The 12,793-nt window shown below is 40.7% G+C and overlaps 1 protein-coding gene across 1 annotated transcript in view; it reads right to left on the bottom strand.

Annotated features, from left to right (window-relative positions):
• Positions 1 to 3,396: 3,396 nt before the first annotated feature.
• Positions 3,397 to 12,793, bottom strand: part of IL23R (interleukin 23 receptor) — a 71,583-nt gene continuing 62,186 nt past the window's right edge. The window contains exons 8-10 of the mRNA XM_070078295.2: positions 11,570 to 11,672; positions 7,907 to 7,997; positions 3,397 to 5,584 (exon numbers count right to left, since the gene is read on the bottom strand). Of these exons, the coding sequence (XP_069934396.2) occupies positions 4,955 to 5,584; positions 7,907 to 7,997; positions 11,570 to 11,672 (824 nt within the window). The 3' untranslated portion in view covers positions 3,397 to 4,954. The remainder of the gene's footprint in view (positions 5,585 to 7,906; positions 7,998 to 11,569; positions 11,673 to 12,793) is intronic.

Genomic DNA, 12,793 nt, shown 5'->3' on the forward strand with positions numbered 1-12,793 from the left:
TCTATTGGTTTTGTGCTTTTACCCAAGAGAGCTCCATAAATTGTTTTTAATCACTTCTTTTATTTTAAATCAATACCGTCTGCCAAGTGGGTAACAATTCGAATTTAAACATAACCTCCTCTAATTGGTGTAATTACTTCATAAAGAGATAAACCATAGCACAATATGGCAATCTTGGGTTTATAAAATCTAATTATGTTCACGACACAATATTTTATTCTTAGTGATCTCAAGAAGAACATAAACTTGAACAAATGCAGACACTTATGATGAAGTAATTGGAAAGGAATAAGATAATTATCACATATAGTACTGTAGAGTACTGCCTCTAGTAACAGCCTCTGAGAGAAAGCACCGGTTTACAAAGCCTTAAGGGTACAGGGAGCTTTGGAGTGGGGGGGGTTCTGGTCTCCTTAGCCTGAATTTGAAACCTAGTGAGTTCAATCCCAAGGTGGGCCCGGCAGCCAGACCACTTAGGAAGAAGTAGAAAAGCCCCAGTCTTGTACTTTCACTCTGTTCCTAAGGCAGGTGCAGAGAGGGAGAGGGAAGAGGCACAGACAGGAATACCCACCGCCCCCACCTTCATGTCAACAGGAGGTTTGCTCTCATCTGCTTTACAATTTGTGATTCTGCAACACATTGCCTTTAGAAACAATCTGTTACCAGCATTTATTTTTGAAGACCTGTGCCCTATGCCCAGTCATATGTTGATCAAAGGGAGAGGACTCAAATGGCAAAGAAGTTGGGAACACACTACGAGGCCAAAGAGCGACACAGTCCCAGAGAACCACATCCTAAAACTCATCAGCCTTCTTTATGTTCAACATTATGTCCAGCTCTGGTTTTAAAAACTAAATTTACAAAAAGATAAAGCAAGCGTATGCACACACACAGACATGTATGCACCAACATGAACTGGACTCACTTGTGTGTCTCCCGTTGCTTCCATGTCAGAAAAGGGTTCTTGAAGGCCAGGAAGATCCTAGAGCAAGAGGAAACTGGATATTCTAGAAACAGCTTAATTTGTCCAGAATCGCATTTCTTTGTGCTTCCATATCCCTAGGTACTAACTGCCTTTTTGCTATCTTTCCCTCCTCTTCCTCTTTCTGAGTGGTTCATTGAAAGGCTTTGTCTGTCTCTTCCTCCTCCTTCTTAATCCACACTCTTAAGCAGGTTTTGCCCATTTGGGATTCAGCAACTCACAAAGACTGTGAGACTCAGAGAAAGAAAGTTAATAATAGCCCCGAGAGCTAGATGAAAAGATATGTACTTATCCCCAGAGTCTACTGCAAATCCTGGCTTAAAGGAGGAGAAGGTGAGGGCCCGAATGAGTGGGTGGCTGAGAACCACTTGCACAGGACAGAAAGATATAAAGACATTAGCCCCTCCAAAATTTCTCTATAGAAGGGACTTGTCAGTAGCAAGCTGATCCCCATGCAGGCTCCTGGGGTTCAGATGGCAACCTCTGTGTCACTTCCTGGGAGCGGTCTTTCCTGACTACCCATTGTAAAGTGGCCACCTAGTTGCTCCTTAGCACAAAACCCATTTTCCTTCTCTGCATAGCACTTTTTATTACCTGGCATTTTCCTTTATGTCTTTCTGCCTCTCTTCAAAGCTTATCATTAGCCCCTTCTCCAGTAAAATGTAAGCTCCTTGAGGACCATGACTGTCCTCATTTATTCTCTGTCTCTTTTCTCTAGAACACAAGCTCCAAGGTTGCATGTTCTATAACAAGAATGTGCAGGTAAGCGAAACCCACAGCCATGTCAACACCTATAATCCTCAAAGCCCCTTGCATATAGTAGGGGCATTTAGAAGTTCAATAAATCTTTGTCAAATAAAAGAATCATGGGAAGAAAACCTATGCCTCTTTGTCAAAACTGCATTGTAATAAAACAGTTGAAATTATCCTCATGAATTTTTGGGACAGTGGCAGATATAAGTCAATTCTCAGTCCACTGGGGGCCCTACAAAGGTCAATGGCAAAGATGGAATTGATGTAGGTAAGAAAGTAGCTGTGAAGGAGGACCTGAAGTCACCAGCTCCTCCCTATAGTCCCATCTGCTCTGCTCAGATTCCTCTGACCCTCCCCCTACTTCTACCCCATGCACCAGAAAATAGCAGTTTCCACGAAACTGCTGCTTAGAACAGGTCCTGCCAAAAATAACCGACACAGCTGCTGGCTGAACCTCCACAATGACCTTTAACTAATTATAATGTCATCATAATAAAATTACCATGGCTGACACCCCTGCTCCCATCATGCACCTGAGGCCATGACACTTTGAAGTTCACAAAAGAGGGCAAGGAGAAATGTTTAGTACTCAAACTCTGCCTACTATGAGTATTCAGTTATGCCTTGCCCTTGACGCCACATCTATGGCCCCAAATCTTATAAAGGGATGGACCGAAGCTCACTGAGTGCAGCTCACCTTCAGGCACGTCCACGTTCCCTTTTGAGTGTGTACTTTGCTTTGCATGTAAATAAATCTTGTTCCTCTGCTGACCTTTGCCTACATCTTTGTCAATTTTTTTTTCTTGGGCCAGAAACAAGAATTAAACCCAGGCCTCTTGACCAAGCCACCTTATGACACAATCACAAGTGTCTCCCGCATGCTGAAGAGTGATGTGAGTGAAGGGAAGGTACCGAAGAACAAAAAAGCTCCTTTTCCACTTGTGCGGGCAAGGAGGAGCAGTTTTAAAGGAGGCACTCACTCACTGCCTGGAAAGCATTTGTAGGAGATCAAATAATGCTGTAATCCTTTAAGCTCCATAAAAGCTATTTTGATGAGAAGTGGGTCAGTGAAACGCCTTATTAATATATTCTTCACCTGTTACCAGATATCTTTATCAGGTTGGTAAATATCAAGATTTGCCTTGTCTCTTGTTACCTCTATCTGAAGTACTATTTGCCTCTTTGCTTCCTTACAGTTCTCCCTTTGGAGGGGAATAAAGCAAAGGGATCTGAAAATTTACAAGTCAGGATATTTTACATTGGTATTTCATTAGTGATTAAAACATGCTCTTTTCAGAATATGTAAAGCAAACAAATAGGTACGTATTTTAGGGTGAACGGAACACAATATCACAGCAGGGGATTTTTTTTTCTTTACATTGAATATTAATGTTCCATGTTGAAGAAAAATGACTTTAGTAAATTATAAAAAATAAAAGGAGATTTTCCACATAAAAAGATGAATTCTCATGAAATACTAGTGCATTAGACATTAAACAGACTTTGTAGACTAAGTGAACATATGACTTAATCACCTAAATGGGAGATGTGAAAAGGGGCACTCATCAAAATGAACACAAGGGACAGGAACAAAAATCATGGAAAACTAGGCTGTGTAGTTAAACCATTACGGGAATAGTCACTGACACTGAAATTGCTTTTATATTTTTTAATTAAGAAAAGTCAAAACAAAATGGCTTGTACATATGCAAAATACACAGTAGGCAAATAGAATTTTTTTCTTAATTACCTAGTCTATGATATTAAAATTAAACCAGTAAATCCGAGTAAAAGTTGTTATTGTTGACAACTGTTAGAAAAGAAACAGAAATTTGGTGAATTCTTTTCAAACTATACTGGTCATTAAGAAATTTTACAGGACCACAAATTCATCAGACAGATAACTCTGCTATGGATCATTTCTCGAGTTAAAACATGCACTTTGTATTTTAAGGTCACCCCTTTTCAGTATTGAGCTGGTTGGCAGTTTCATCTCCCATCCTTGTCCTTATTGACTGTGGCCATCAAAGAGGTCCCGGTTGAGCACAGCAGAAAGATATCTGGTGATCAGTTAGTGATGTCTGCAGGAGACATAGTATGTGGAGCAAAGGGAGGTAGGGCAAAGATGTGCCATCCCAGATTTGGACAAGGATCTGTGCTAACAATATCTGATATACATCTACTACATAGTTAATAACAAAAAATAATGACGTGCCGATGACCCTGCATCTACTACTTCTCACAAATGTTATTACAGTGTAAGTAAGACAGCAGTCTCACTATGGGAGGACAATACCATCACTCTTAACTTGAATGAAGACAGCCAATTTATTATTTCCACACTTCACTGTTCTACAACTCTTCTATACCAGAATCACACTCAGGAGAAATCAAACCCCTGATCTTTTCCCTGAATGGAAAGTAGGGGAAAAAATAACCCAGAAAACATCCTAATTAACTGCTCCTCTGTCTTCTACTTATTTTGTTGTTTGGGGCTATATTTTTATCTGATCATGAGAACTTTAAGTGACAAAATGAAAAGTAACCTTGATTCTCCGTTTGCAAGTATATAATAACATTTAAAGAAGTTTTCAGTGTTTAATTTCCTGCCACATATTTTGTATCGCTCATGTTTTTTTAAGATTTTTATTTTATTTATTTGCAAGTCAGAGTTACACAGAGAGAAGGAGACGCAGAAGGAGAGAGAGAGATCTTTCATCCGCTGGTTCACTCCCCAATTGGATGCAACGGCCAGAGCTGCGTCGATCTGACGCCAGGAACCAGGAGCTTATTCCTGATCTCCCACGTGGGTGCAGGGGCCCAAGGACTTGGGCTGTCTTCTACTGCTTTCCAAGGCCATAGCAGAGAGCTGGATCAGAAGTGGAACAGCCGGGTCTCGAACTGGCGCCCATATGGAATGCCAGCAAACAGAGCAGGCGGCTTTACCGGCTATGCCACAGCACTGGCCCCGTGTATCTACTTCATACAATGCAGAGAACTGCTCCACCTCTTTCATGGAGGGGCCATAAAGAGGAAACAGCTGATACTTTAAACACAAATATGGTAATGCTGCTTTTCTCCTGACTTCAAAGTATATTCCATCTTTGGATCTGAATTCTCTGATTTTTCAAAATGAGGCCAAATCGAATTTCTATTGAGGAGGAGATTCAATTTCCAGCTGCAAGGTTATGCTCCCATATTGCTTCTGACCACCCAGCTCTACTTTTCCAAGAGTGAAATCCTGTTGAAGTTGCTTTCCAAAATATTTTGTGGAAAGTAAGAATCAGTAGATGGCAATTCCTCATTCATGATCCCCAAACAGGAGACAAATTCGTCAGGCAGAAAGGTCTGTTCTGGAATAGGCTCATTGGGTGCATCATTTTCCAAAAGCGTGCTGGCTCCTTCCTCTACTGAGTTTTGTATGATACATTCCCCTTGGTTTAAAATGAGGCTTAATTCTTCAAGAAGTAGTGTGTTGCTCAGTGAATTCATGCTGGATATAGAAAAAGCAAAATCTGGGTATTTTTTTAACCTTGGGTCCTTTCCCAGGTCTAGGGCATCCACTGGTGCTTCAAGAGTTGAGGAGTCTCTCTTGTCGTGGCTGTTGAGAAAGTGTGAAATCTGGGGCTTATATCCAGTGTTGAGGTCAGGAATATACACGAGTGTAGAACTGTCAGGCAGGGACTTCTGCGGGCAGTCTCTTGTCTCCAGGGAGCCTGTATTCTTTTCCTTCTTAGAGTCTGTAGGCTTGTGTTCTTCTGGGAGAAGGATTTCTCCTATCTCAGTAATCATGGGATCCACATATAGGACTTGTTCACTGGGGTTATGATTCATAAATTCACTTTTATCCTAGGAAAAAACAACATTGTTTAATGTTACCTCCCAAAAAACAACTTTTAAAAGACCAGCTGAGCAATTGAATAAGGGCTGAAATTTTGCTTTCCCTCGACCTTCCTTCCTCCCCACCTTTTCTGAAGTTGTTTGTCTTCCCCTGTGATTTCCTTCTTTTGTCTTTTCGTTATTCTGCTTACTTCCAAATCCTTATTACATTGTCTCATAAGGAGACCAAAGGAAAGGAATAATAAAAATAATCCATGTATTAATCACATCTCTTGGTTAAAAAATTTTAAAGAGAAAGAAGAATCTTGCACATTATTTGAGGGTCTTTCAAAAGTTGGGTTTTTGACTATGTTGGGATATTCTTAATTTTATGGAGCCTATGCCAAGAAAATAGGTTGCTGCTTGAATCAAGGAAAAGGGGGGTAGAAGACTATGTTCCTTGCATATTGAGAATGAGGTTGTGATAAGTGCCTTGTGCTGAGGTTTTAAAGGCACTAAAGCTACTCACAGTTCAAATCTGTCTGTGATGATCAGAATGGGCTGATGACTTTTCTGTCAAGAAATGGACTGGAGGCCTTCCAGCTCGTGGCTGCCCTCCCAGGGCAAATAACTCTCATGCAACATAATTATAAAGTTATCACCACCTGAATGCTATGTCTCCCCTCCAAACTGGTCTGTGGAAGCCAACGGTATGTTATTTGGAGGTGTGGTCCAGGGGAAGTAATTAGGTTGCAGGACTGGCACCTTCATGAGTGAATGGAGTAGGTGAAGAAGAGACGTGGGAGAGACGATCTCTCTTTCTCTCCCTGCAATGTGAGAAAGCAGCCGCCTGCAGGAGAGCCCTTGCCAGGAACGCAGGTGGCCAGCCCCTTGATCTTTGACTTCTCAGCCTCTGAAACTGGGAGATAGAAATGTCTTATTTAAGCCAGTCAGTCTATGGTGTTCTGTTAGGGCTGTCCAAGCAGACTACACCACCATTCCTTAATCTCTTGGGCAGAAAACCACCTCATCAGGAGAAGCCCCAGGGTTCACCTCTAATTCCAGGAGCCCAAACGAAGAAGGGAGTTAGGCAAAGAAGAGGAGTTTGAGTACAGTGGCGTGTGGCGCCATTCAACTTTTCTTTGGGCCCAGCTCCATGGGGGGGGGGGGGGTAGGTCACCAGATTTTGACAGGAACAGCATGTTGGGTGCTGCTTTATCACAAGGTGTGACAGGAGGATGGCTGGAATAATGCCAGAAAGCGACTGGGATCAGATTACAGAGGGTCTTGGGTAGTGGGTCTTAGACTTTGTTCCATTCTGTTGACCAATGGTTCAAACTCAAAAACTTATTTTTAACTCGGATAACCTTTGTTCAGATGATATATGCTGGAGAGAGTGTTGGTTAGTGGGCTCAATGAAGCTTTCAGCAGAACCACTTTTATTTGTTTCACCAAATACCTTGTCTTCCTACCCCACGTGCTGTTTTCACCTCTTTATGCTTGCTCATGCTGTCCCCTCCACTTTGAATGTTCTCTCTTTCCACTAAGCAAGTCCTTCTCATCTTTCATTGTGTTTCTTCTCTACTCCCATTGTATGACTGGGTTCATTTTTGTCGCTGCACTGCTAACACTACACGGCAATACCTGGATGCTGTGTCTGACCCCTCTGGCCGGGTTGTGAGCTCCTTGTTTACCAAGAAGAGTGCCAGAAAATAGCAGAAACACACATAACGGATGCTTCCCCCACCCCCCCCCCACCCCTCCCCTGCCAAACTAGCAAAGACCTTATATCCTCAGGGTCTTCCCGATGCATGCTCTTCTCTACTTTGCTGAAATGGAAACCTAGCTCACCCCGGTGACTCCATCAGCCACAGTCTTCTTCCATTAATGTTCTCACACAGCAGGGAGTCTGAAGAATGAAGCGAGGCCCTGCCTGGCCTCCACCTACTGTTCCATCGCATGTAAGACAGAAGTCCCTCTGAGTCTCTGAGGCTCAACCCAGCGAGCTCCTCTTCCTGCCCTCCTTCCTTTGTCTCTGAAGACACATGCCAATTCTGTCCCAGAATCTTCCCCTAACTTTTCTATTGCACTGACTCTTCTTCCTCCCTCCCTTCCTTCCTTCCTTCCTTCCTTCCTTCTCTCTCTCTCTTTCTCTCTCTCTCTCTCTCGCTCATTTCTTCTCCTATCTCTAGTCTCTCATCTCTGTTAAGCAGGATTTGAAATATGTACAATTTGGTTAGTATAGTTGTTTATGATTATGTTACTATGTCTACACATAGAATGGGGAATTCTAGATTAGTTATTAGATTGTCTCAAATGCCACTGAGGTTTTGTTAGATGGTGTTTAGTTACCTGCAGAATTTTCACAGCATTACTGTTTTCCATATTAGGAATGTCCTCATAAAGCCACTTTGGTATTAGCAATAAGATTCTTCTTTTAATTCTAAAAAACAAAAGTGACATATTAAGAAGATATCACTTTAGTATTTGGTGCAGGTAATCATATAGGAGATTAGGACGTCAACTAAACTGCAAACCACAATAAAAACCAAGTTTTCTGAAGTGTGAGTAAGGAAATCATCCCAGTAAGGAGATGATGAGGTGGGGAGCAGATGGGAGGCCCAGCGAAAGTTTTGTCCTGTAGTTCCGATCTGCCAGCGAACTTCAAAAAGTTAATGGAAAGTGGAATTAAAGGATAATTTTTCTGGTGCAAAATAACAAGGAAATTTATGCATATGAGAGGTCTTCAAAAAGTTCCTGAGAGGGGTGGGCATTGTGGCCCAGCAGGTTAAATCAATGCTTGGGACACGTGGATTCTATATGGAGTGCTGATTCCTATCCTGGCTATAGCCTGGATTGTTGTGGGTGTTTGGGCAGTGAACTAACAAAGGAAAGATTCTCTCTCTCTCTCTTGCTCACTCTCGCTTTCGCTGTCACTCTCTCTGCCTTTCAAATACATAAATAAATAAATCTGTTTCAAAAAAAGTATATGAAAAATACATATAAAAACTGTGTAGACTTCAAAGATTTTTTTTGCATAAAAATAAACTTTTAATTCCATTTTCCATAAACTTTGTGAAGGACCTTGCATAGTCTTTTGACTACAATTCTGAAATGCACAGATTTTGGAAAAGAGTTTATGTATGTATGTAATATAATGTATATACTTACTTTCTTGTTGGTTGCGTTAGGCACAGTCACTTGGCAACAAAACTTCACAGGAGGCTTCTTATCATAGCTACTTATCCCATTATGGTAAAAAATCATTCATTATGCATCATTGTAAAAAGTTGTGCACAGGAATAAAAAAAATCGAATTTTCTGATACAGGAAATAAGGTTTCCTCTCAAGAAACTTCAGTGGGAAGCTGATTGAATACCTTTCAGATTTTCCTCCTGTTTCTGTAGGTCTACCTCTTTCTAATGAGCAGCAACACTTCAAAACACTCACACTAGATTCAAGTAACTGGGAGAACCGCTCTGGCAGTGAAACTGTACACATGCTACATTTGGCAAACCACTAGCAGCAGAGTGGGAAAGTCTGAAAAATGTAAAGGATATTTTATAGACTTTTTCAAGGTGACCATAACTACATGGTATTAAAGAGGAGAATGTTATTTAGTGAAATTCTGGAATTCAGGCAATTCTAATTCTGAATTTTGTAATTATTCCAGATAGGGTTGCAATGATAGTGGTACTTCCAAGCTTTTTTTATATGGAGGAAGTAGGAGATGGGTAACTTTGCCTTGCGGTTTTGTGGAACTCTGAAACTGTTTTTTTTTTTTTTTTTTTTTTTAAGATATATTGATTTATTTGAAAGAGTTACACTGAGACAGAGGACGACACAGAGGGAGAGAGATCTTCCATCTGCTGGTTCACTCCCCAAATGGCCACAGTGGTTGGGGCTGGGCCAAGCAGAAGCCTGGAGCCAGGGGCTTCTTCTAGTTCTTCCAGATGGGTGCAGGGGCTCAAGCACTTGGGCCATTTTCTGCTGCTTTCCCAGGCATATTTGCAGAGAGCTGGATCTGAAGTAGAGCAGCCAGGACCCGAACTGGAGCCCATGTGGGCTGCCAGTGTTGCAGGCGGTGGCTTTACCTGCTATGCCACAAAGCCGGCCCCTGAGGCTGGTTTCTATTTAGAATGTGCTTATTAAGGATCATTGGAATAGGATGATGCAAAAAAGGGAGAGAAGTTGAAGTGTCCTCTTCCCCCAAGCAGCTCCTCAGAACCAACAGTTTCTGAGTTGACTCTACAAAGTAATTTGAGCAAGAAGGTGGTGCCAGGAACTTAAGAGAGACTAAACTGATCTCAGGCATGTTTCTACATGTTAGCCATAAACCCAGGAACGACGGACCAAACCTGTTTATCTGTTTTACAGGTTCTCTAAGGACTTCCACTAGCAACTGAATGGCTAAATGAACTTCACGAGTCCAATTTGCTCTTGGACTTTAGGGCAAAAATGGTTTCTTTACACATATTTATATAATGGTTTATGATTCAGTTTTTAAAACTAATTCATATTCTCTTACTATATTTACAATTAGACCAAATCAGTAAGTCTATTCTATTGTAGCAAAGTTTTTATATAGCACACTGATACATGGAGGGCACATGTATGTGTATTTACCTGCTCTTGGTTTCATTATGTTTAAAATATTTGTTGTCTAGTCTATTTCTGTTTCTTGTATAAGGTTTTTATAAATAATGTATGGTTATATTAACCATGTCTGCTCATATGTAAATGTCTATATTATCTCTTGTTTCTTTTATCTTTTAAAAGACGTACTTATTTAGATAATAAAATTATCAAAGATTACCTGGCTTCCTTATTTGTTATTACCAGTGGAAAAATTTTAGGTTATTCTTAGTAGAAAATTTAACATTACTTACAAGTTCACACTAACCAGGGCATCTTTGGATAATAGCACAAATATTGATATTTTTATGTGTATTAGTTGGAAGTTATGATAATACAAAGGATTTTATAATCAAATATTTTTAAAAATCTAATGTAAGTATAATTCCATATTAGTTTGCCCAACTCACAATGGCATTAGGAACACATTTATTAATGTGTAATTTAAATTCTGAAATGTTACAAGAGTTCTGATGAAAAAGCCTACGTAGATAAGAAATCATGAGTATACTTTATTCAGAATAGCTCACGTAAAATCTTCCTACTGCATTTTGATTACAAATTTAAAAGAGAGATGATCTCATGAAGCAAGTGATGGCAAGAAAGAGAAACTCAGTGTGAGTCTGGCAAAGACTGTGCGTATGTGTCAAAATCTGTGACTAATTGGGTATACTGGGAGACTGCCACAAGAAACAACTTGTCTGTTAACAGATGAGAAATCTCCAAGCATCCAGTAAAATGTAGAAACCCAGAGGCCTTGCTTTCCTCAAAGTTTCATTTTCAATAACAAGCCATATTTTTTATTGATACTGATATAGGAAAAATTACACCTGATGGAAGGAGGCCAGGAAGGTGTTGTGGGACTGGATGTTGGATCACCAACCCAATTGGTAACCAAGTGACAAATGCAAACCTGCCTCATGTCTCTGCACACTGATTCAGAGGACTTGTTTGGTAGAGCTCAAGGCAGACCATGACTTAACCACTTTACAGAATCTGCACGCAGTAGATAAACTGGAAGCACAATGAAAAAGGCTGGGTCTTGTCGAAGAGAACGTGAGTTTTGGTTTCAGTTGTGTCTGGACTTCTGGCTTTGTGTTCAGCGACTGCGGGTGGAGGACTCATCCTCTCCCTGAGCCTTGTGTTATCATCTGTAAAATGGGCCACAGAGCTTTTCCGGCAGGGTCACAGTGAGGACTAAATAAATGATTTTTGACCAGAGTCTAGCAGGGATTGATAGTCATCTTACATTGCTGCTTTCATTTTCCTCTTTCTGAATGAAAACGTTCATGGATTTTCCTTGTAAATAACTGAATTGATTACAGTTTGATGGTACATATTTAGTCTAAGTTGGAAAAGAGAAATTCTACAAAAACCTACCCAGTTCGGAGTGTTCTGTTAAATACCCCAATCAAAGAAAGAATTGACAACATTACAGCGAAGAGGATCATTCCCAACAGAAGTCCAGTGTCTTGCCTGCTGTCTAATGGAAGGAAAGCAAAATAATGTTAACTATGCACTAGTGTTCATCATCCTCCCTACTCTGCTCAAAGTGAAAGTCATTGGTCTCAAGGAAAGGGGGAAGAAGGAAGCAAAATTACCCTTTACCTTGGACTGTAAAGTGACTGTTCTTCCGAACTGCACACCTGTACCCCAGGAAACAACTGCTTGTTTGAGAACATCAAGCTGCACATATCTGATGTCAGTGGGTTATCTCCAGCACATGTGGTCAGTTTGTGAGTGCATATTTGATATAAATATTTTCAGTGATGAACCTCATTTGGTTTGTCTGACACAGGGGAGAATTCCCAACTGCCTGTAACAGGATCTAAAGCTGACCACAATCACAACTGAGGTGTTCTTTTTAACTTTTTGTGCACGATAAAATTTACATGCAATGTGTCATCATTCTTCAAAAATTATTGTTCATGAATTTTTTTTCCTGTTAAGAAAGGACATTCACTCTATGTTGAACAATGTGTTATAAAAAAGAAACAACAATTGCCATCTATCTTGCACTCACACTTATTATAAAAACAATGCTTCTCTTGAATTTTGAAGTTGAATCTATTTTCTAAAAAATTTAAGTAATTAATATAATTTATTCAGCAAGTGTTACCCAGCAGGGTCATCACATTTTCTACATGGGCTATGAAAAACCCTATCTTCAAATACCTACGGAAGGTTGTTGAGACATGCCTTACGCATTAGAATTTGGAGACTGAGTAATGACCTTCCTTCCATCCCTCCTGCTCCATCCCTCCTTCCTACAAATATGAATTAGATACTTACCATGTGGCAGACACTGTATAGGCTCCACCCTAGTTAGTCCTCATCTGTGCCTACCGTACACATGTTGGTCTCCAGCCCCTCTTCTAAAGCAAAATGGTGGACAGGGCCTGTGTGGCTTTAGATTACTCCAAAATCACAGTGGGCTATGGAATTAGTGTTTTCCTAGGGCGAAAGACCTACTGCTGAGTATTTGAAACAACAAATGGTGTGGGGGGTGATGTCCAGGCTTACAAACACCCTTGGGCTTTAGTGCCTGGAGGAGGACAGAGCACCCCCAAGTTATCACTGTGCCAGGCAAAGGGATCTAAAGAG

This window comes from Oryctolagus cuniculus, chromosome 7 (assembly GCF_051225735.1).
Source record: "Oryctolagus cuniculus isolate XC-2025 breed Fujian yellow rabbit chromosome 7, ASM5122573v1, whole genome shotgun sequence".
NCBI lineage: Eukaryota > Metazoa > Chordata > Mammalia > Lagomorpha > Leporidae > Oryctolagus > Oryctolagus cuniculus.